Raw genomic sequence first — 26053 nt, 5'->3', positions numbered from 1 at the left:
AACTTAAGGTGGGTTCCGAACCACCAGAACCTCGGTAAAGGTACATTGAAAAATTTCCAGAGGTACCGACTCAGGGATCGAACCCCGGACCTCTGAGGTGAACTCCGAGTGTCTAACCAACTGAGCCACCGAGGCTTATTATTATTATTATTATTATTATTATTATTATTACACCATTAAACCATTTCCCTTTCGGGGTAGGCGTGACTCACTCGGTAGGGGAAAGGAGTAGTGTGTTGAAGGGATAGAGATTTTTCAGATTGATTCAGAATTCTCGTGCTATTTAAGTAAATAACACGTTCGTTCCGCAACACTGCTCCGACCCAGGTTGCTGATCAATCTTTCTAGCAATCACCCCAAGCGAAGAACCTCACGAAGTCGTTATGTAAGGTTCCCCACTTGGGTCCATCAATAGCCAAGGTCTTTTGTTTCAGGCTTCATTCACTCTACTGACACTCTTTTTATTAACTATTTGCCGGCATACTTTCCTGTCCTGGCATACTTCTCTAGCTTCTTTTATGTCCATGCATTTTTTCATGATACACTTGTTTCGTGCTTAGACATATTCAGAAATTTAAAATATGCAAAGCAGTAGCTCATTAATTATTTAACATTATTAGGTTGAAACTCTTATCCTGAAAATTCAATTGTCTCACATTACTTAATCAATACCACGAAGTAGAATAAAAAGATCCCAATCCCGACTTCTTAACAAATCGATTCAACCAAATGTTTTAAACAAATTAGTTGAATTATTAAGCTAAGAAGAACTATTTTTAACCAAAAATTTACATTTCCATACAAAAAATGAAATATCTTCTATAATAGACGAAGTTTTAAATCAAAAAGTTAAATTTTCAAAAAAATAGTTGAATTTTCTGTTGAAAAAGGTTTTAGTCGAGTTTTCACGATCAAACTATCAATTTTTTAACAAGAAATAATTTTCTACCAAAAAAATTTAATTTTCAATCAAAAAAGACGAATTTTTAATAAAAAAGGATGACTTTTTAACGAAATTGTTGAATTCTCTAGCAAATAGTTGCATTTTTATAAAAAAATATTAAATTTATCTTAAAGCAGAAGAATTTTTTATTGCAAAACAAGTTGAGTTTTCATACAAAAAAAATCCAGTTAACTCAGTAACATCAAAAAATGAATTTTTGTAACGAAAAAATAATTTTGTACGAAAAACATTGAATTTTCGATTAAAAAAAAACGAATTTTTTCAAACAAAAAGGAAGAGTTTTTAATAAAATCTTTGAATTCTCTTCCAAATAGTTGCATTTTTATCAAAAAAAAAAAAGATTAAATTTTGTACTAAAACATATGAATTTGTAATAAAAAACGACACATTTTTTTATGTGGAACTTTCATCCAGAAAAGATTTCAGTTCATTTTTAACACCAAAATATGAATTTTAAACAAAAAGTAAATTTTCTACGAAATATTTAAGTTTTCAAGAAAATAGTAAAACAGCTCAATTTCTAACCAAACAGTAGCATTTTTATGAAAAAAAGATTTAATTTCTGCTAAATCAGGTAAATTTTAAAATAAAAAAGACAAACTTGAAAAAAAGAGTTGTATTTTCAACCGAAAAGTTAACGAAAAAATTCAATATTCTATTAATTAAAATAAATTCTGAGATTCTCATAAATTCTCAGAGAATTTATTTCTCGGTTATATTCTCGGTAATATTCTCATTCTCGTTGCCGTTCTCAAAGTAATATAATCATTGATGATATTTCAAATCTATGGAAACAATCATTTTCTCGATTTTGTTCTAAAAATGGATTTATTACGTTTTATTCACTTACTCCTCATTTATCCTGGGTTGGAGTTTCCGTAAAGAAATATAATTTCACTGGGAACATGTAATTTTTATCATTGAAAGGGAATTTTTTAAAAGAATTATAGTTTGTATTTAGAATTAAGGAATTAAAAAGAATCTGTTTTCCAAATTTTAGAAAAAGAAAGTAGTTTTAGTAGTTTTTAGAGTAGGCGTAATATTTCAAAGAAAAAATATTACTAAATTATAATAGAAAATTGTGTTACATTGTTGCGAATTCATCTCTCTTTAGTTAAAAATTCAACTGCTTTGGCTAAAAATTAAACTCTTTTTTTGAAAATTATTTTTTTTTGGCTGCTTATCCTTAATTTTTATTGAAAATTCATCGCTGTTTTAAAATGTAACTGCTTTGTTAGATATCATATTTTTCAACTAAAATTCAAGTATTCCAGTAGAAAATTCGAGTATTTTGCTTAAAAAAAAACATTTTTGTTGTTGTTTAAGAATGAATAACTTTAGTTGAAAACTCATCAGTTTGGTTGAAAATTGGTCTTTTCTATTTCAAAATTTAATAATTCGGCTGAACATTTGTATTTTCTTTTCTGTTGAAAATTCAAGTATTCCAGTGAAATATTTATCATTTTAGTTGTAAATTCATCTTTTAGGTTGGAAATGAAATTACTTTGTTGAAAATGTAACTTGTTTGTTGAAAATCAATTTTTTTCACTAAAAATGTAACTATTCCAGTAGAAAATTAAACTATTTTGCTCAAAATCCGTTTTTTTTTTGTTTCGTTAAGAATGAAATTTTTAACAGACAATTTAACCGTTCTATTTTTGTTTGAAAATGTATCTTTTTTTTATGAAAAATTAACTGGTAGGTTGAAAATTGATATTTTTTATTTCGAAATTAAATTACTTGTTTGTAAATTTATAAACTGTGTAAAAAATTCGCCTTTTTGTAGAAAATTATTCTTTATGGTTTCAAATTAATCTTTTTGGTATAAAATTAAACTATTCCAGTTGAGGATTCATCATGAAAATTTGAATGTCCATTTTTGGGTAAAAATTGATCTTTTCTTGTTCAAGATTCAACAATTTAGATCTAAATATATTTTCTTTGTCTTAATTAAAAACTCATTTCTATGGTTCTATTTCATTGAAAAATTCTGTTTTCTTTGGGTGGAAAGGAATTTTTTTGGCAAATATTTAACTTTTTGGTTGAAACTTTAATTATTCTTTGGTTTCAAATTATTTTGTTTTTTAACCTGAATATGTAAGTACTATTCCAGTTGGGCATTTAATAATTTTAGATAAAAATTTATATCTTTGGTTGGATATTAATTTTTTGGCTAAAAATTTAATTATTCAAGTTTCAGTAGAAATTTTTGTTAAAATTTTGGTCAAAAATACATTATTTTAGTTAAAAATTCAATTTTGTATGTTGTCTTGGTTGAAAATCATTCTTTTTTGTAAAAAATTACATTATTCTAGTTAAAAATTCACCATTTCAGTTAAAAATTCATCTTTCTGGTTTAAATGCAATTATTACAGTTAAATATGTACAATTATATTTGAAAATTTATCACTTAGTCCAATTGGATATTCCTATTTCTGTAGATTAAAATTCATCTGTTTGATTAAACATTAATTTTTTTAACTTGAAATTTAATTATTTAATTTTTGGTTGACAATTTATGTTGCCTAGTAAAAATTAATCTTTTTGTTTGACAATTCAACAATTTCAGTTGAAGATTCATGTTCTTATTTGGAAACTTTTATATTTGGTTTAAAATTAATTATTTCACTAGAAATGTTACTATTCCATTTTTGGTTACAAAATATTATTCTTCTAGTTTATATTCAACTTTTGTATGAAAAATTGACTTCTTTAATTAAAAATGCGTGTATTTTGGTGAAAAAAGTATTTTTTGTAGAAAAGTAATCTTTTTATTTAAAAATTAATCTTCTTGTTTAAAAAAGTACCTTTTCGGTTTAAAATTGAACTATTCCAATTGAACTTTTTTTGAAAATTGAACTATTTTGTTTAAAATCCGTTTTTTTGTTGTTGTAAATTAATGTTTTCTACTGAAAATTTAAATATTCCATTTTTGGTAAGAAATTGATATTTTTTAGTGGAAAATTGAAGTATTTGCTTCAAAATGAATGAATTAAAATACATTTTTACATTTTGTGGCAAATATGAATATATTAATTTTAGTGGAGCGTGAAAATTGAAAAAATTAACCGGGACGACCCGGGAATTGACCGGGAATTTGAAATCATTCGCTGAATCGCCACCCTGAATTAGGTCTAGGATTGATGTCATTTTGAGGTCAGTTTTAGGATTCAAAGTTAAGTTTCAAAGAGACTACTTTCAAGACGCTGAAACTTGGTGAAAATTCCATGGCCTTTTTTAAACTTCCTTTCTAAGTCATTTATTTTTTAGGAAACTTTGAAGGAAATGGAAGATCACAAGGCAGCGATGCATCCAAACGTGTGGTGTTCGCACTATGAATTTTCCGGCGATCAACTGGAGCTTTACAAGCACCTATTCCTACCAGGGAAAAGTTCGGCGAGCTCTAAAGTTAAGAATCTGGTACTTCCAGAGAAAATTTGCACCAAGTGTTCCAAAAGTTGTAGCAGTTTGGCCGAATTACACAAACACATGTTAGAATGCGGGGGTGATCAAGCTTGGCTTTTGGGATTATTTGGTAACGGGAAGAAGAAATGCAAGTGGCGACCTTTCGGAAGTCGCAGCAGAAGACGAAGAAATCGAGGAATGAAGAGAAATATTCAGAATTCACAGACTCCAAGGATCAACGTTCCAAAAGAAAAACAACCAACTGGACCTAGAGTTCGACCCAGTGATCGTAAGAACATATTTAAACAAACATTTTTAAATCAAGTTTGCCTATAGATTTCGTTTTTCTCATTCAACAACTTGAGAAATTATATTTTTTATTCGAAAAATGGCCTCTTCTATAATTTCAGGTGAGAGTATTCAAAAGATGCTCGCAAATTTACCACCGAAAAGAGCAACTCGAAAAGTCTTGCAAGAGAGTGCCGCGCGTTCTCAGGGTCGATTACGGAAGGTGAGAATTATTTGTTTACTCTTTAATTTTAAAATCTAACATATACTGGAAAAGACCGGGAAATAACCGGAACTTTATTGACTGAAATAAAAAAGGGAAATGATCGGGAATGTTATTAAAAAACCGGGAATTAACTTCTGAGCGCAGAAAAATTCTACTTCATCTACAGTCGCAGATTTTTCATAATATTTCAGTTTACTTTAATTAAATTTTAATTTATTATTGACTGTTTTTGAAATCTTTAGCCATTTTTTTTCACGGAACAGGGAATTTTTGACATGGAACGGAATTTTTTAAAAAGAATTATCATTCGGATTTAGAAAAAAAGAATTTTGCAGAAAATCCCTGATTCAAGTCAGAATTTTTCACAATTTAAAAGTTTTCTCTTCTAAATTTTAGATAAAAAAAGTACTTCAAGTAGTTTTTAGAGTAGAAGTAGTTTTTAGAGTAGAAGTAGTATTTCAAAGATGAAATGTTGCTATATTGTGATAGAAAATTACGTTACATTTTTCATTGCGAATTAATCTTTCTTTAGTTAAAAATTCAACTACTTGATTGAAATTTAAATTCTTTTGTTAAAAACTTATTTTTTTGTTGAAGATTTTAATTTAAAATCCAACTCTGGTTGAAAATATAACTAATTTGTTGAAAATAGATTTTTTTAACTAAAAATCTAACCATTTCAGTAGAAAATTGAACCATTTTGCGTCAAGTTGTTTTTTTTTTAATTTAATTAAAAAATTTTTATAATGATTAGATTTTAAACAGAAAATTGAGCCATTCTATTTTTGATTGAAAATTGATGTTTTTTATTTAGAAATTAAACTAGTCGTTTAAAGATTGATCTACTTTTTGAAAAATTCCTCTTTTTTGTAGAAAATAAATTTTTATGGTTTAAAACTTATATTTTTGGTATAAAATTCAACTATTTTAGTAAAAGCTTCATCATTTTAGTTGAAAATTTTGTTAGTTTAATTGAATACTAATTTCTTTAACTGAAAATTTGCATGACCATTTTTTGTTGAAAATTAGTTTTTTCTTGTTCAAAATTCAACAATTTTGATGACAATTTGTCTTTTTTAATTGAAGATTGAACTATTTCATTGAAAATTCACATATTTGGCTAAAAATCAATTTTTTTGTTGTTGTATAAAATTATCTTTTTCTTGGCAAGTTAATCTTCGTGGTTAAAAATTCTTCATATCGTTTAATAATTCAAGTATACCAGGTAATATTTATAATTTCAGTTAAAAAGTTATTTTTTAGGTTGGAAATAAAATTACCTAGTTGAAAGTGAAAATCTGCTGTTAAAAATTAATTTTGTTAGTTGAAAATTAATAATTTTAATTGGAAATTCATCTCTGGTTGAAAATGTACCTACTTTGTTGAAAATCAATTTTCTTTACTAAAAATTTAACCATTCCAGTACAAAACGTAACTATTTTGCTGGAAATCCGTTTATTTTTTCATTTGATTAAGAATTAAATTTTTAACAAAAAATTTAATTATTCTGTTTTTGGTGAAAAATGTATCTTTTTTGGATAAAAATTCAACTATTTAGTTGAAAATTGATATTTTTTATGCAGAAATTATACTGGTTGTTTGAAAACTTACCTACTTCGTGAAAAATTTGCCCTTTATGTAAAAAATTAATCTTTTGGTTTAAAAATTCTTCTTTTTGGTTAAAATATTCATTTAAATATTGATCATTTCAGTTGCAAATTCATCTTTTAGTTTGGAAATAATATTACTTGCTCGAAAGTTGAAATCTTCGGTTAAAAATAATTTTTGTTTGTTTAAGATTTATCATCTTAATTAAATTTTTTGATTAATATATGAGGTATTTTATTAAACTTTCTTTTTTTTTTAATAAAAATGATTTTTTTACCGAAAATTTGACTAGTTTCTTGGAAATTTTATTCTTTTTTGGTTGCAAATTATTATTTATTTGACATGAAAAGGTAACTATTATTCAAGTTGAATATTTCATAATTTTAGTTAAACACCCATCTTTTTGGTTAAACATTTATTTTTTAACTAAAAATTGAATTACTCAATTTTTGGCAGGAAATTTTTTATTTAAATTCATCTTTTTTTGGTAGAAATTAATCTTCTTGGTTGACAATTTATCTAGTTGGTCAAAAATTAAACATTTCTGATTAAAGACTCATCATTGTAGTTGAAAAGTTATATTTATGGTTTAAAATTCCACTTCTTCATTTAAAGATTTACAGTTTCAGTTAAAAATTCATCAAAAGGTATCTATTTTTTGAAAGTTAGTTTTTTGTGTGGAAATTAATTTTTTGTAATGAAAGTTTAACTTATTCCTGTTAAATATTCCATAGTTTTTGTTTAAAATTCATCTGTTTGTTAAAATGTTAGTTTTTTTGACTCGAGATACAATTATTTGAGGTTTGGTTGACAATTTATCTTTTTTAGTAAAAATTAATTTATCCTTTTTATTACAGAAGTAATTTTGTTTTATTTAAAAATTCAAGTATTTTAGTTGAATACGCATTGTTTTACTTGAAAACTCATCTTTTTGGTTTAAAGTGCAACTATTCCAATTGAAGATTCATCATTTAGGTTGAAAGTTGAACAATTTTCTTGAAAGACCGTTATTTTTTTTTGAAAATACATTTTTTTCAACTAAAAGTTTAATTATTCCTTTTTTAAATAAAAAAATTGATATTTTTTAGTGCAAAAATGAGATTTTTTTTTCATAGTTAATATATTTTCCAATTTTTGGCTCTGTTTGTGTTAAAGGATATTTATAATGAACGTCATGAATGAAAATAAATGTTTGCATTTAGAGACAAATATGAATATGTTACTTTTAGTTGACCGGGAAAATGGAAAAAATTTACCTGGAAAACTTTGAAATGACCGGGAATTTGAAATCATCCGCCGAATCGCCACCCTTTTGAAATCCACTTTTTAATCATTGATGAAAAAGTGGATTTAAAAAATACATTTTGTTTTTCATTTTGCTGGACTCTACTAAATTTCTCATAAAAAGTCTGGAAGTTCATTGCATAAAGGGAATTGGGAAGAAAGGATTAAAAGAGAAACTTCAAAGGGGATACGTTTAAAGAGCATGCACTTTGTACTCGGTGATTCTTGGTTGATGTAAACACGATTTTAATTGATTTTGTTATCGACTACGTGAAGAGTATCTCCCTCCCTTTGGGACAAACCTTAGGTGATTGTTCAAGCTCCAGTAATTAAGCAGACGATGTGCATTACGTGGACCAAATATTCGCGAACAAATTTGAAATGCAATCAAGTTCTGAACTTGATAGCGATAAGGAAGTAATGTAAAGTACTCTGTGCGAACTCTGAAGATACATTAAACATGTACATTCTACAGTATTGATTATCACACATGACGTCCTTTGCGTGTGCATGAATCTTGAAGCGTGTTCTGTGCTTCGATAAGCATTAAATGCTAGGAAAAATGTTCTCATGTTCGCAGTGTGCCTTCCCCTCTCTTTTGTGTGTCCACCCTCAATTTCAAAGTAATTTATGGATTCGATTAAGGTCTCTCTTATAGGTTTTCATGAAGTTCGAGAAAAGCACGATTCTTGTATTACATTTCCCAGTGAGAATGTTTCCAATGGTTAGTGTTAATAAAACAGAAAATCTACATAAGGGGCCGCAATTAAATTACGTAACGGATATTAGGCCCTCTTTAAGATCCCCCTTCTTACTGTACGTAATTTTTGGTTTCCAGAAATATTTTGCTAGTAGAATTAAACAGGATGTCGAGAAGTTCATTTTCAAAATTCTTCTCTGACATTATACATTAATATTCAAATATCAGCATTTTAATCCTGTAGTATTGTTAACATAGAATCTTTTATAAACGGAATAAAACAGTACTTCAGATGCGAATTAAAAATATTAATATTTTCAAATTTATTCATTTATTTTCAAAAAATAAAATGTAGTTTCTACCATAAAAGATGTCTTTCTAACAAAATACTTGAATTTTCAATCTAAAAACATAAATTCCCAACAAAAAAGTTCCACAGTTTATATTTAAATCAAAAAAGAGGAAATTTATACAAAACAAAAGAACTTAAAAACCAAAAAGATTATTTTTCAACAAATAGAGATATTTCACTCAAGCAAAAAGTAAATGTTTATCTAAATTGTTGAACTTTCCCGCCAAAAGACGATTTTTTTCTACAAAAATGGGATTTTTAACCAAAAAATATGTGTTCGGCAAAAAATTAATTTTCCATGAAACTAATGCATTTTTATCCAACATAAATGAAACTTTCAACTAAAAAAGATAAATCTGATAAAAAACTGGAAGTTACATTTTCAGTTAAAAAAATTAATTTAACAAAAAAAATTTTTTTTAACTGAACAGTTAATCTTCCGCTATAGACATAAGCTTTTAAACAGAAAATAAATTTTTAGCAAGGTAGTTTAACTTTTACCCAAATAGCTGAATTTTCAATTAAAAATGACGAATTTTCAACAAAACTGTTGAATTTTCTACCAAATAGTTGTATTTTTATCCAAAAAGACGATTTTTTCAACCAAACAGTTGCATTTTTATCCAAGAAGAATGAAATTTCTTTACAGATGAAACAAAAAGTATATTTTCTATGAAATAGTTAAATTTTGAACAAAAAAATAGAATTTTCAACCAAACCGTTGCATTTTTGTCTAAGAAAGATTCAATTTCTCTGAACACAGATGAATTTTTAATTTAAAAAATAAAAATAGTTGAATTTTCATCCACAAAAGACTTCAGTTCTCTTTTTAACACAAAAATAATACATTTAAACAAAAAGTCAATTTTCTACAAAATAGTTAAATTTTCAATAAAACAACAGAATTTTCAACCAAAAAGTATAACTTTTCAACAAAATTGTTGAATTTTTATCCAAGATTGATGTAAGTTTTGCCAAAAAAAACTCATGAATTAAGAAAAATCTTTAAAACAATAGTTAAATTTTTTTCCAAATAACATTACAGTTCTACCAAAAGAAGTAAATTTTTAAATCAAAAATAAAATTTTTAAAAAAAAGAGTAGAATTTTCATCCAAAAAGATTTCAATTCATTTTTCAACACAAAAATTGAAATTATAAACAAAAAGTAAACTTTATAGGAAATAGTTTAATTTTCGACAAAACAGTTGTCTTTTTTCCAAGAAATACGTAACGTTTACACTGAAAAAGATAAACTTTCAAATCAAAAAGACAAATTTTCAACAACAAAAAATCGCTTTCATCCAAAGAAAATTTCAGTTGATTTATCAGGAACAAAATATGAATTTTAAACAAACAGTTAATGTTTTACGGAAAGAGTTGAATTTTTGACCCACAAAAAGGAAAAAATGTTAACAAAATAGTTGGATTTGCAACCAGAAAGGATGTCTTTTTAAGAAAATGGTTAAATTTTATACCAAATAAAAAAATTTATAGCTAAATAGATAATCTTCAGGAGAAAAATTTTGAGAATTTGTAAAAATTACGTACATGAGTGAAGAACCCCTTACACCTTCCGTAACAAATCGAAAAAGCCCCCCCCCCCCCCTTGAGCTGTTACGTAATTTAAATAGGGCACCTAAGCTGCTTGACACTTTAAATTGTATGCTTTCGAACTTTTTAATTTTTCAAATAGTCACAATAAACTTTGCGGAGAGATTTTTCATAAATAGTAGGAACTCATTAAATAAAAATAACAAAATTTAAAATCTGTGTTCAGGTTCAAGCAAAATCAAGATCCGGCCTAGTCGACACTTCCTCAACTCGTCTCTCGCGCAGCAAAGCAGTTCTTCGCAACAAACTCCTGAAAAATGCAAAATCCTTCCAGCGAAAACGCTGCCGAAACGATAATATTTCTGCGGCAATCGAAACCGTCGTGAGTTTTCATGAGCAGAAAAAATTCAGTCAAGCCTCGAACAATGCACATACTGTCGGCGATCCATCAGAAACCGGTCGTCGAACAAGAATGGTCAGAAATGTCAAAGTCCTAAGCAAGAGAAAGACTATCAAAACAAAGGAAAGTATAATCAGACACATTGAACATCCAAAAACTCGTGCTCTCAAATCAAAATCTGCTTCTCCAGTCGAAGCTTCCGCTGCTAGAAGCAGTCCTAGGGGTGAAACCAGTAAAATCAATGACCCAGTTATTACCAAAGGCAAATCAAATATTGTAAAATCGATTTCTCAATCTCCTGCGAACGGAACTTCGGCTGGCAATTCGTTAAAGAAAAAGAAAACTGTAGATCCAATTGCCTCACTGAACGCATCGATGAAGGCAAAGTCTCAGTTGAGAACCAACGACGGAAAATTCGCTCGTAGTCCTTTAAAAACTTCCAAGTCTCTCCCAAAGTCAGACGATTCAATTGAATCTTCTAAATTACCTCAAGGTTTGAAAAAACGCGGCAAAGGTTCTTCTGCTTCGGGTCCTTTTCTTCGGTCAAAGCTTAAAGTTGCCCAGCATCTGATGAAAGATGCGGTTAGAACTTCGCGGAGAAATTCAAGATTATCCAGTGACAAAATGCCAACATTAGAACCGGAAATCGAGTCATCTGTCAAAGACGATACCCTGGAAAAATCATCAGCTGATTTTCCAATTCTATCACCTGTGCCAAGCACCTCTCAGCCAAAAGATTTACGTTCTTCCTCGAGGAATTCGTCTTTGGGGAGAAAATCTGAAGGTGGTAAAGATTCAACTCAAAATAAGGTAGATATTTGTTCAAAGGAAGAAGTGATTGAAACAGAGGATAATAATAAATCGGAAGAGGGAAAAAGAAAAAGACTGAAGAAAACTGTTAAGAAAGAGAAAGAAGTCAATGATGTTAAAGAAGTTAAAGAAATCAAAGAAGCAAATGAATTAATGAACACTAAAGATAAAGACGTTTCCGAACAATTGGCACCTTCTGTCGCTAGAGACGTTCGTGGACAAGCTAGAAAGAGTCTTCCTGCGAAAGTTGCTGAAAAGAAAGATTCTTCTATTAGCTTGAGAAGATTCAGTAATTCATGTACCTCGAATAATAAAGAAGACGAGTCGGATAATGCAGAAAGTGAAACAGTATTGACAAAAAGGGATCTTTCTCTGGAATGTAAACGGCTCTCTAATCCGAATGAGGATTTGCTGAAAAATCTTGATCTAAAGTCTGCACAAAGTCCCAAAAAGAATACAAAATCCGTGAAATCCAGGATTGGATCCGAGGATATTGACCCTATTTCGAAAGCCGGGACAAAAGCGGAGAAACCTAGTGTAATGAGAAAGTCACCGAGAACTGCCGAGAAGAAGAATTTGTCGCTCGATAACAAGGAGCCAGAAAATGAAGTCGCCGATAAATCGACTGATCCTCCAAGTTTGGATGAATCTTTTAAAGTAGGTTCGATCGAAGATAATAAACTAGATTCCGAAAAACAGAAACATGATGAATACGAACTTGAATCGAGCACAAAAAATAATAGTTTGGAGGTCACTCCAAGCACTTCTCAAAATAAAACTATTAGCAAACGCAAGAAACGAATTGAAACTTTAGAAAAAGAAGCCGAAACACTAGAAGAGGAAGTGCCAAAAGAAGTTGATGCACCAACTGCTAAAGAAGATGATATAATCACGAAAATTCCGGAAACAACAGCAGAGTTGGTGAATCTCAGTCTTGAAACTATTCAGCAGGAATCTGGCAATTCGAACATGGACAGTGGAAAGGAAAATTCACTGGAAATGTCGATGAATGTTGCAAAACTAAAAGTCACGCGTCCAAAGAAAACGAGAAATGCTCGCAAAGAAAGAACTTCAAAGAGGTCGTTAAATAATGTGATTGGAATTTTAACAGAGGGGATCAACATACCAATAGAAGCGCAGGAAAGCGTTGTGCTCACCTTGCAAACATCTTTAGAAATTACTAATCCAGTTAGTGCATTTCAAAATAACGGTGGGTTGCTGAATGAAAATAATGCAACGAGCGAACCTACTGAAACTGTGAGTCGTTTGGATTCGAATGTGGTTGACAGTAGTTCAGAAAACCCTATAATCGAAGACTCGAAAGAAGCTGAGCCGAAAACAGGTGGATCTAATGAAAATGTGGAATTACCTAAAGTTGCTGAAACGACAAGCAAAGATCCGCCTACTAATGACATTATTTTGGATCTTTCTCGTCGGAAGCCGAAAGGGAAAGGATCATTTCTGGAAAGAATTGTCTCGAAGATTGCGAAAAAAAAGGATGTCTTATTGGAAAGTGATGCCGTGTTTTCCTTGGAAAGTGCGAATGATGATCTTCGTAATGTTCCGAACAATGCTGGACCTGTTTTGACTGAAACGTGTTCTGAAAATTCTGAAGTGAATCAGAATACTGATAAGGATCAAAAACCTCAGTCCTCCGTTTCAGAGAATAACGATACGGAAGTTGGCGAAATCAGAGGAACTGAAATGGGAAGTGAGTCTGCTAGAAAATCAAAAAAGAGATCTTTGGAGGCTAATTCGCCAAAGAAAAATAAACGTAAAATCACAACTGAAGTTTCGGAAGAAGCGGAAGTTGAAAAGGAACTTTGTTTTGGAGATATTATGTCGCTTGTGCACAAGTCGGTTGTTCCTGCAGATGACATTGCTGATGAGCAGATGGTAGTTGAGAAAAAAGTGTGTGAAGAAAAAGAGGAAACAGATGAAATATCTCTAGAAAATGAGACTTCAATAAATGAAAAGCAAAATATTGAAGGAAATATTGAAACCTCAAGGAGATCTAAACGACATTCTAAAAATGAAAATTCCCAAGATCAAGAACTGTTAAACATTCCGAACTCTGGTGCAAAAGTAATTGCAGAATCCCTGAAAGTAACTCGAAAATCATCAAGGAAGTCCGTTAAGCAAGATAACATTGATAAATTGGAAGAACTTGCATCTGCTAAGGAAGAAGTTCAATTACAAAACAATGTCACGAAATCTGAAGATCTTCCAGATGTTCAAAGTGTCATTGCACCTTCAGAGAATAATTCCTTGTTGAATGACTACGTTATTCCTGAAGATTCTGAGCAAAAAGTGAATTCTGGAGAAATAGATAATGAAATAAATTATTTGAGTGAAAAAGTTGATGATCAAGCATCAGTAATTGACTTAAAATCAGAGGTTAATGATGTTCAGCATGTGGAGAAAAAAATAGAGAAGAAACGGCCACGAAGGAAGTCGAAGAAAGACATGTCGTTAATTGATGAAAATCGTGTTCTTCCGGAATCATACATAGAAGGAAGCGATTGTAGTTTAGGAAATAAAGATCGACAGACTAAGAACCTCGCTGAAGAGCATTTAGAATTATCAGATGATGATTCAGCTCTAAAGTCGTCTTCGGAAAAAGTCTCTCAGTTTTCTGGGGAAAGCGATGATTCAGAAAGTGTGAAATCTTTCAAGCGTCCAAAGAACAGGTCAAGCAAAAGAATTGATAAAGATTCGGATTCCGAAATGTTTAAGATTCCAAACGCTTTTGGCACGAACAAGCGTTCCTCGAAACGAAAATCGCTTCTTAATGAGAACTTGGAAAGCACGGATAATTTTTCATCGGAAGATACGAGTGCGAGTGAATCTTCAGGTTTAGTTTCTGAAGAGTCCGAAGATAATTCGACAAAAAAGAGATATTCTAAGCGCAGGCAAATTGTAAACACTCCTTCAGAATCGGAGGATGATGTGTCTACAGTTTCATTTTCAACTACGGCAAAATCAAGTAACGAAGAAAGCAATATGAGAAAACGTCAGACGCCTGGAAGAAAAGCTAAACAGAATGTTTCTTTGCCCGACGAGCACGTTGATCTTCCAATTGATAAATCTCCAATGCAGGAAGAGGAGAGCTCTGATGAGAAAGTCGGAGTTGCTCAAAGTGCCACACCCGAAAAGAAACAGCTAGGAAGAAAGCCTAAGAAGAATTTAATTGATGCTATTAAACCGGATAATGGAGTAGAGAATGCTGAGAGTTCAGGAATATCCGAGGAAGAGCAGAATATTTCAGGAGGTGTGCCGAGTATTTCATTTGGGAAAAAGCGAGCAGGGAGAAAGCCTAAAAAGAATATTTCTCTGGTCAATCAAGATCTGATTTCCGAAGATACTTCAGGAACGGATAATGAAGTGAAGGACACTTTGGAAAAATCTGTGGAGGAGAAATTGTGTGAAGGAATACAGACACAGTTGACAAGATCAGAACTTATGTTTGTCTCTAATATGGAGAATAAACGTCTAGGGAAGAAATCTAAGAATAGTACCTCGCTTGCTGAAGAGCATTTACTTCTCGATGATGTGCCGATGCAGAAGGTGGATGCAGGAGAGAAAATTAAAGAGAAAGTTTCTCTAGATGATAGGGTAAATGTTGAGCCGCTGAAAGCAGAAATTGAAACTACTCAAAATGTAGTAACAGAAGGGAAACGACCTGGAAAAAAACCTAAGAAGAACATTGCATTGACTGATAGTTTCACGACATCTGATGATGTTTCAATGCAAAAAGAATTACAAGTTGAGGAGGAAACAAAGTCTAACCCGGAAACGAAAACTGATTCAGAAAGAGAAACTACTTTGGAAGTTCAGGCGCCGGCGATTTTGAAAATTCAGAGTAGTTTAACAGGAAAGAAACGACCTGGCAGGAAAGCGAAAAAGAATATTTTAGTGGATGAAGTTTCAGTTCCATATCAACAAAAAGATGATATTGGAGAGGAAAATATAAAGGAATTAGTGCAAAGTTTGGAAGTGCCTCAAATCCCGGAAGTTGATGAGAGTAATTTAGAAAAGAAACGACCAAGAAGAAAATCTAAGAAGAATATTTCTTTAGTTGAAGAACATCTTTCGCTTTTGGATGATACAATCCTAGAAGCTTCCATAGTGAAGCCAAATATAATCCCGAATCTAGAGGAATTGGTGACAACGGAAGAAGTAGAGATACCTGAAAATCTCGTAGACTTGACTCAAAATAAATCACCGGAAAAGAGGCGAACAGGAAGAAACCCTAAAAATTTTTCAACACAACATTTCGTGGAAAAGGTTGAAGAAAAGACAGTGGAGAAACTAGAGGAGACATTGGTGGAACCGAATAATTTAGAAATTGAAATTAACCAAACCAACTGTGAAAAGAAACGTCCAGGTAGAAAACCAAGGAAAAACATTGTTGTGGAAGATCCTACTCAAGCGGCTGAATCAATAATCCGAGGAGAAAACTTTGCAGAAGTTGATAAAACTGTTGCTGAAGAATTCAATGAAAAAGATGATGCAGCTATCATTTTGAAAAATGCCGAAGTACCAAAACGGGAATCCGAGACTCCGGAAAGAAGAAGACCAGGAAGAAAAGCCAAAAAGAATATTTCTCTGGTTGGTGAACATTTGAGTCTCACTGATGATTTGCCAGCACCAAATGATGTCCCCGGAGAAATACATTTAGTAGAAAAAACCTTGGAAGAGACAAGCGAAAGAAAGCGGCCAGGAAGAAAATCAAAGAAAAATATTTCCGAGCTAGCAGAAGAATTAGAAATAAAAAATCTGTCAGAATTAGAAATTAATTTGCCAGAACAGTCGCAAGCCTCAGACATTGAAATTCGTAGTGCCTCTCTGGAAAGAAAGCGATCCGGAAGGAAATCGAAGAAAAATCTTTCTTTGGTGAATGACTCTGTTGTTCCTAAAGATTCTGTGCAGAAATTACATTCTGGACAAATAGATCATGAATTAGATGATTTGTGTCAAAAAGATAGTGATCATGTATCAGGAATTGATTCGAATTTACAAGTTAATGATGATGAAAATACAGAGAAAATAGAGAAGAAGCGGCCCAGAAGAAAGTCTAAGAAAGATATATCGTTACTTCCCGAAAATCTTATTCTTCCTGATAAGAATGCTTCTCAAAATAAGGAATCTGATCAAATTCTAGAAAATGAACATCCGTTAGAAACAACTAACGTAATCGCTGTTCATAATGAGTCAGCAGAGAAAAAACGACCAGTAAGGAAATCTAAAAAGCATACTTCCCTCTTTGAGGATCACCTTACTGGTGAAATTCCAATTCAGAATTCTGCAAATGATGAAAAAACAATTAAAGCTGGAGGGCAAGAGAAAACAAAAGTAACAGAAAAAGAATCAGAAGAAGTGATTCAATCAGCTGCCGAAGTTTTGGTTCCAAATACATTGTTGGAAAGAAAACGACCTGGACGAAAGGCTAAGAAAAATATTTCCTTGCTGGACGAACATCTTGATCTTCTGGATCATGTTGAAACTCTTAAAGAAAAGGAGCAGACTGTAGAAGAAGAATCCGTTAAAGTTAATTCGGTAGTGAACATAAAGGAAAAAATATCAGAAGAATCCAAAACTTCAGTGGATAATACTGCAAGAAGCGAATCTTCGGAGAGGAAACGAAAGACATTAAAAAGAAAATCCAAAAATGTATCCTTAGTTGATGAGCATCTCGCCCTTTCTGATGAAAATAAAGCTGAACAAAGAGAAGATTCCAACAAAAAGCCGGTTTCGAGTTGTATGATTTCAGATGATGTATCATCAACCTTGGAAAATGTAACTTCGATATTAGAAAATGAAGTGTATCTGAAATCGTCATTAATTGATGAACATCTCGATTTGCTTGATTCTTCCAAGCAAGAAGAATTTGCAAAAGACGATATTGCTGAAATTGCCGAAGATAAAATACTGGAAGTGCAAGAACAAGAGTCAGATACAATTGCTTCTGAAAAGGAACCATCCGTTCGAAAAGAAATTGAAACATCTCTCGAGCCAGACTATCAGGAACCTTCAGAATCAAAAGAATCACTAGCAGATGATTTACAAACACCAAAGAAACGCCCGGCTGGAAACTTTGCTGTGGTGCACACAAAGTCCGGGGAAATCTTGATAGTGGAAAAGAAAAAGAAACTGACAAAAGAAGCTGCCAAATTCTTCTGCGATATTTGCGCGACGAGTTTCACCAGAAAGAGTTCGCTAAAGAAGCACAATATTTCTCAATCACATCTTATACAGATTAATCACACAACTGGCAAAGAACATGAAAAGGAAATCACACCCAGAAATGAAGAAGAGACTATTCTTGATGATGACGAGAAAGCGGAAAAAATAGATGTGGAGGTAGAAGAGAGAATTGGAGAAAGTTTGTCGAATAATGAAAATTTGGAGAAAACTGAAGGTTTTCCAAACGCTTCCTCTGCACAGAGTTTAATTCTATCGAACGAAAATTTGGATAAATATTTCGAAGAGAAGAAATCCATTCCGGAAAAGAAGATCCAAGTTGCACTCACTGTTCCAACCCAACCACCAGAGGAAAATATGGAAGATGAATTGCTGGATGAAGAGATTTGTAAAATAACGGAGAATATGACTCATGATGAATACGTTTTGACTGATCATATTAGTCCCGTTTTTCCGGAAGCTGCATCCACGCCAATTAAGAATTTAGAGACCAAAGCCGAAATTACTCACCTCGAAACAGGCAAGAAAAAAGGTAAGAAGACAAGGGGTAAGAAGAAGAATTTGGCTGATGAACATTTGGATCTTAACACTCCAGAACCCAATTTTGATACCAGTACCGAATCTCAAACTTCACTTGAAGACGATTTCGTTGACAAGAGTTCAAATCTCATCCTGGATATTTCTGCAATCGAAGAACCGGTTTCGATAGCTTTGTCGGAAATTGAGAGCGAATTAAATATTCAGAAGCCTGTACAACAACTCGAAATAGAGGCGACAATACCTGAAGAAATAAACGTTTCTGCTGAAATTAAAACACCTGATACAACCAAGGTAAAACGAAAGACGCGAAAACAAAATACAGAGGCAGAACAAATTGTCGAGGCTAACACGAATTTGGAAAATTCATCTAAACGTGTTTCGTTGAGGTTCGGCAGAAGTCAGGAAAAGAAAGAAGATACGTCGAGGCCAAGGAGACATCAGAACAAGCAAAATTACAAGGAATACGAAGCTTTGGATTTCGAGCAAAGTGAATTGGATCTTGAAAATTCCACGAGTAAACGGGAGACTTCAAAATCGAAAAAAAGCACTGCGAGTAGTCGAGAATCTTCGAGATCTAAGAAAAATCAGCAAAATGAAAATAGTAAAAAAGAGGTTGTCTCTCAGAATAAAATTGAAAATAGAACGAGAGGAAGACCGAAGAACGATGAGCAGAATGAGGAGAAGGAAGAAATTAAGACTTTTGAGACTCTAACAGAGTCCTTGACTCAAATTCTAGGAACTGAGAGTGAAAGTAACTTGACTTTTAAAATTCCTGATGGAGAGCGAATTCAAGATTCTTTGCTTTCAAGTTTGGCGAATGATGTGAAATCAAACTCTAAACTTGAAGATCCAAAGGCAATATTTGGCGAGGAGGATGACTTGAAACTAGATTTCTTAAATGTTGCCGAAAGTCTGAAAGCACAAGATGATCAAGTGAAATTTAACACAAACGATTCTGTTATCACGGAATTCGATAGCGACGATAATTCACTGAACACGGATATGTCAGTGGATATTCAAAAGTTGCTCGATGATCCAGAGTTAAGTATGGATAATAATAGTTCGCAGACTGTTTCCAACAATGCGAAAGTTTTGAGTAAAGTTGTTGAAAGTGAGCTTTTGAATTTAACTGAAATTGTGGCGGAAGGTTCAACCTTGATTGAAAATTACGAAGTGGACAAGATAATTGAAGATAAAACTGAAGATGCAGTACTAGAAGAAATAGAAAATAAAACTAATGATGAAATCGAACCCGAAATTCCTCGGATTGCAGAACGTCTAGACGAAGGAAATGGTATCGTAGATCAAGAAATTGTTGAGACTAGTGTAGAAAGGCAGCCAAAGACTTCCAGATCAGAGAAAGGTAGCGGTAAGGGACACAAATCGAAGTCAAGACAGAAGAAAGGCTCATCAAAAAATAAAATAGTAGATGTAATTCAAAGTGAAGTCAGTGATAATGAATACGCAACAGAAGCACAAAATAAAAGTAAAATCGTCCGAAGTGTATTCGGTCGTGTTTTCGGCGGTGAGAAGATTGATAAAGTCAAGGAAGTTCTTGAAGATTGGAATTCCAAGTCGGAAAGTTCAGACAATGAGTTGAATAAATCCAAGGAAGCTGATTTATTGAAACCTTCTAGAGGAGCGTCAAAACAAAGAAAAGATGCAAAGAAGAAACGCCGGTCACGAAATTCTTCTGCTTCAGGCAGCACGAGTCGAGGAACAACGCATAAAGTGAAAAATGAAATTAATACCCCGATTTCGAAAACTCGACAAGAGGAGGATCAATTTAAAACCAGCAGAATTGAAACTTCTCTCGGAACTTCGGAACTCTTAATAACAAGTTCAAGATGCAGACAAAGTAAAAAGAGGGCTGAAGAACGTATTTCAACAATTTCAAGAGTTTTCGATGAGTCGCCAATTCCTGATTATGATTATGATGATGATGATGATGATGTTGATGCTGGTATAAGCAAGAGTCAGAAAGAATCTAAATACAAAGAAGCTTCCCATGAATTCAAAACCCAAAAATATTCCGAGAATAGTTGCGATTTCGCAGGAGCATTAGAGGCGAACCAAGGCCTTGTGAAAAAAGACAGGAAGAAAAGCGAGAAGAGTTGGGAAGAAATTTTCACTGGAAGTAAAACAGACTCTTCCAGGAAAGCTGCCCCTTTTGATCCGCCTCTAGAGACTGACTTTAAATCAAATGAATATTTGAGTCGCCTGATTGATCGAGAATCTGTAACTTCTGTCGAGTCGAGTCTGAGGAGTCACTCGCCTTTGTCGCAGAATTCAGAGGAGGATCACATTGAAGATGACATTTTAAGGAGACGAATGTCTCCGTTTTTCGATTACAATAACTCTTATACTTCGTTGGGCAGCAGTACGAATAGCAATGACGAGGCGATTGAAGAAGAAGAACTGGGCAATAATGAGAGTGTTGAGGAGAAAAAGGAAATTCGCCGGAAAAGTTGTTCAAGTGAGTTTTCAGGCGAGAAAATAGTTATTCGATCGCCTCTTGCGAGCCATGAGAACCGAGTGGAAATTGTGACGATTGCACCAACAGATGCTATCGAGGACAATGCCTTGGATGTGCCCCAGGAAATTATAACGGCGACGGCAGCTATGAGTTCGACGTCTCAACATAAATCGAGACAGGGGAAGGTTTTGAATTTTGATCAGGAGTTGTTTGTAGAATGTTGCTCGAGACTTAAGGCAACAACGGAAAAGGAATTGAGGGGTGCGAAGAAAATTAAGTTGGACCATTCGGAAACTTATCGCAAGGATAATCCAGCGCAGATTTTCCGATCGTCAAGAGACAGATGGAGAGATGTCGAGAGTCAAAACAGTCTGGGGAGTCTTCTCGAATCTGTGAATCAGGTGAGTTTAACGCCAATTTTTAATCGTATTTTTTTATGTATTAGTCATTAGAATTGAAAACAATAAGCCTGGAATTGGCAGGGAATTTTTTCGAGAGCGTGCCTAATTTAAAGAAAATTCCAATATAAAATTGAATAAAAATGATTCTTTATTTGTGCAGTGCTTTATATTACTGTATTGAACTATTTTGTTGAAAAGTCGTTTTTTTTTAAACATATTTTTTTAACTGAAAATTGGACTTCTATTTTTGGTTGAACATTGATTGTTTTTAGAATAAAAATTCAAGTATCTGGTTGAAAAATCATTTATTTTTTTATTGAATTCAATTGTTTTTGCTAACAAATTAAAATCTTTTTTGGTTGAAGTATCAATCACTTTATTTTTCGTTCAGAATTGATCTTTTTTATAATAAAAATTTAATTACTTTTTTCAAAGTTAAACTATTTTTTTAAAAATTAATTTTCTCTGATTGAAGACTCATCACTTTAATTGAAAATTTGTTTCTCTTTCAGTTAAAATTAAATTTTGTTATCTGAAAATATAACTGTTCTAGTTGAATATTCCATAATTTTAGTTAAAAATTCATATTCTTCGTTGAAAAGTTAATTATTATATTTAAAGATCAACATTTTATTTGAAAATTCATCTTTGAGATTTAAAATAGAACCATTCCAGTTGAAGATTAATCACTCTAGTTAAAAATTCATCAATTTGTTTGAAAATGTAACTATTTTTTGCAAATTATTATTATTTTTTGTTGTTGAAAATTATTCTTTTTTAATGTGTAAATGTACTTATTTTAATTGAATATTCTATTATTTTAGTGTAAAATTAATCACTTTGGTTGAACATTAATTTTTTGAAGTGATAATTTAACCACTCATTTTTTATTGATAATTTATCTTTTTTATTTGAAATTTCATGTATTTTTTTGAAAATTGATATATTTTTTTGTTGAGAAATTAACCTTGGTTCAAAATAAATCTTTTAGGTTGGAAACTCTACTTTTACTGTTGAAGATTCATTATTTTGTTTAAAATTGAAATATTAAATTTGAAGATTCATCATTTTAGTTGAAAATTAATCTTTTTTTGTTTAAAATTGAAATATTAAATTTAAAGATTCATCATTTTAGTTGAAAATTCATCTTTTTTGTTTAAAATTGAAATATTAAATTTGAAGATTCATCACTTTATTTGAAAATTCATCTTTCTTGTAAAACACTAATCTTCTCGTTTGAAAATTAATCTTTTTGGTTGAAAATTCAATTATTTCAGTTAAATATTCATTTCAATTTTTGGTTTAAAATGGATCTTTTTAGTTGAAATTTTAACTATTTGGTTGAGAGTTCATGTATTTTGTTGAGAAATTTGCTTTTTTGGTAGAAATTAATATTCTTGGTTGAAAATAAAATTTTGTTGTTGAAAATTCTACTATTCCAGATGAAGATTCATAATTTTAGTTGAAAATACATCTCTTTTTTTGTAAACTTAACTATTTTTTTGCGAATTAGTTTTTTTTTTGAAAATTATTATTTTTTAAAATGTAAATGTAAGTATTTTAACTAAATGTTCCATCATTTTAGTTGAAAATCTTGGTTCAAAAAGCATCTTCTTGGTTAGAAATTCTACTTTCTCAGTTAAAGATTCATAATTTTAGTTGAGAATTTATCTTTTTGGTTCGAAATTGAACTATTCCAGTTGAACATTTATCATTGTAGTTGAAAATTCATATTTTGTATAGAAAATTAATCTTCTTGTTTGAAAGTTAATCTTTTTGGTTGACAATTCAAGTATTTCAGTAAAATATTTATCATTTTAGTTAAAAATTTATCTTTTTGTTTGAAAATAAAAGTAATTGGTTCAAAGTTGAATTCGTCAGTGAAAAATTAATCTTTTTGATTTAAAATTCATTTATTTCAGAACAAGATTCGTCATTTTAATTGAAAATGCATCAATTCAGTTGAAATTTTTTTTCAAAATTCATATATCTTGTTGAAAAATTGTCTTTTTTGGCAAAAAATTAATCTTTTTGTTTGAAAACTCATATTTTTACTTAAAAACCCAAATATTCCAGTTATATATTGATAATTTTATTTAAAAATTCGTCTTTTTGGTTGAAAATAAAACTACTTGGTTCAAAGTTTAACTCTTTAGATAAAAATTCTTCTACTTCACAAGAAGATTAATCATTTTAGTTGAAAATTTATCATTTTGGTTAAAAAGTTGAGTTTTTTTCTGTGTGAACTTACTTTTTTTAACTGAAAATTAAACAATTTCATTATTGGTTAAAAATTGATTTTTTTACATAAAGAATATGTGAATATTTAGTATTTTGGTAGAAAATTAATCTTTTTGATTGAAAATGTAACTACTTTGTTAATAAATTATCTATAATGTTAAAAATTTAATGTTTTTGGTTTAAAAATTAGTTTAAAGCGATTTCAGTTCAATTTAATATAGTACGCACATTAACTTTACCTACATATTATGCCTTGCATGTTACGTATAAGAAGATGTAATCAAATTTGTTTGAATTATTATAAAAAGTCATCAACTTTTCTGGGATAAATTCAGTAAATAAATAATAATCATGTTTTTATTATTATTAAGTTATTTAATCAATCGATGAATCTATTATATTTGAAAATATCTTGTAATATAATTTATCGTTTTAAAAAATACGAAATATATACCTGGAGAAAACTTGAGATGTCTGGAAAAATCCTGGAGTTGTCAGGGAATTTTTTTTCTTCAGAATATTAATAGACAACCTGACTATAAAAATGATTATCCTTTTCAGTTGCTGGGTGAGGAAATGTACAGCAATAACGAAAAAGATAATGAGGGTCGAGAAAACAGGAGTGAACGGTCGAGTAGATCAGCAAGTCCGGATGCATCTCGAGCTGACAATCTTGGCTACGAGGATAGTCTAGATGTCGCCTTCGAGCACAACAACAAACTCAGGGACAAAATTCAACAGCGGATGAGGGAAAGTGAAAACCTAATATCGAATACTTTTGGGCAAAAGAGCAATAACAGTGGCGAATTTCAGCGCAATCAATTTATGCAGAGGGACGATCGAGAGGAAAGTGTACACGTTTATGGAAGGGTGCAGAATCAATTTAGTCTGCCTAATCTCAACAATTCCAATGGAGTCTATGGAAGTGGTTCAAACAAGGGAAATCAATCGTTTCCTGGTGGTCCTCTGGACAAAGCGCTGACCAACTTGCTGCACAACAATAGCAAGCATGATCACAAGTGAGTTTTTCATTTAGTTTGGGATGAAATTCCCCTTTTTTTCCTGCTCTCAAAAAATTTCCCCCGTTTTCCCTTTTCTCTTTAAATGTGGGATATTTGAAAATACAATATTTGAATCAGTAGAGGTGGAGCCTTTTTTTCTAGATGAGAGCAGGGGCATAGGAGTATAATATTAAATAGTACAATTTTTGCTTGTTATAATAATATTATACTATATACAAATTTTATATCAATCATAAATTATAAATGAACAATGAATAGTTAACAATAAATAATAAATACAGGTATAAATTTCATATTGCCAAAGATTTCGAAAAAATGTTTAAGGTTTCACAAAGATTTTCGACAGGTTTAAAAAATTTCACAATGACTTAAATAAATTAATTAATTTCCCAAATATTTCAAATATTTAGTACATATTTCGGATAAATTCATAAGATTTCACGAAAAATTAAATGATTTCTGAAAGATTTCAGAAATTTCTCAAATATTGCGAAATATGTCGAAAGGATTTTAAATGTGTTGCAAAGATTTCCGAAGATTTCCAAAGATTTTACAAAGATTTAAACGTTTTCTCAAAGATTAAAAAAATTTCACAAATATTTTGCAAAATTTTGCAAAGATTTTAGATATATTTCAAAGATTGCACAAGAATTTCAATTATTTCCCAAAGATTCTAATAAATTCACACATATTAACAAACATTTTATTAATATTTGGAATATTTTCAAATATTCCAAAAGATTTGAGAACGATTTCACTAAGATTTCAATGATTTTCCCAAAATTTCATAGATTTCAAATATTTTGCAAAGATTTCAGATAGATTTCCAAAAGTGCACAAAGATTTCAATGATTTGCTCAAGATTTTAGATAGTTTTTAATAATTTCACAAATCTCAAATATTTCAAAAATATTTCAAAGACTTCCAAAAATTTCACAAATATTTCTCAAACATTTTAATGATTTCCCAAAGATTTCACTAACATTCAAATATGTCGCAAAGATTCTAGATAGATTCCAGGTTGCACAAAGATTTCAATATTTTTACAAATATTGTTGTATATTTAAAAAATATTTTGAAAATGTTTCCAAATATTTCAGAAAAATTATCATGGATTTCCAAATATTTTAAATATTTCGCAATGTCTTTGGGAGATTAAAAAAATTTAACAAAGGCTTCAATTATTTTCCCAAATATTTCATAAATATTTTAATAATTTCACAAATATTATAACATTTTTTAAAAATATTTGAATATTTCTCAAAGATTTCAGAACGATTTTCACGAAGATTTCAATGATTCTACAAAGAGTTCAAATATTTCGCAAAGATTTCAGATAGATTTCCAAAAGCGCACAAAAATTTCCTAAAGATTTCAATAATTTCACAAGTAATATCAGATATTTGAAAAGTATTTTAAATATTTCGCAAAGATTTAAACAATTTTACAAATATCAAATATTTTAAATATTTTACAAACATTTCAATGATTTTCTAAAGATTTTACAAAGATTTCAAATGTTTCACAAAATATTCGGATAGTTTAAAAAGATTTCACAAAGACTTTAATGATTTTCCAAA

At 30.8% G+C, this 26053-nt stretch overlaps 1 protein-coding gene across 2 annotated transcripts in view; it reads left to right on the top strand.

Moving 5' to 3' along the window:
- Nucleotides 1-26053, top strand: part of LOC117177159 — a 182969-nt gene that overhangs the window by 152425 nt on the left and 4491 nt on the right. For both annotated transcript variants that reach the window (XM_033367663.1, XM_033367662.1), the window contains 4 exons: nucleotides 4235-4658; nucleotides 4780-4880; nucleotides 10606-21210; nucleotides 24013-24470. In XM_033367663.1, the coding sequence (XP_033223554.1) occupies nucleotides 4235-4658; nucleotides 4780-4880; nucleotides 10606-21210; nucleotides 24013-24470 (11588 nt within the window). The remainder of the gene's footprint in view (nucleotides 1-4234; nucleotides 4659-4779; nucleotides 4881-10605; nucleotides 21211-24012; nucleotides 24471-26053) is intronic.

This window comes from Belonocnema kinseyi, chromosome 7, assembly GCF_010883055.1.
Source record: "Belonocnema kinseyi isolate 2016_QV_RU_SX_M_011 chromosome 7, B_treatae_v1, whole genome shotgun sequence".
In the NCBI taxonomy this organism is placed as follows: domain Eukaryota; kingdom Metazoa; phylum Arthropoda; class Insecta; order Hymenoptera; family Cynipidae; genus Belonocnema; species Belonocnema kinseyi.
The sequence above is the reverse complement of the archived record's forward strand: the minus strand, read 5'-3'. Positions and strand labels throughout refer to the sequence as shown.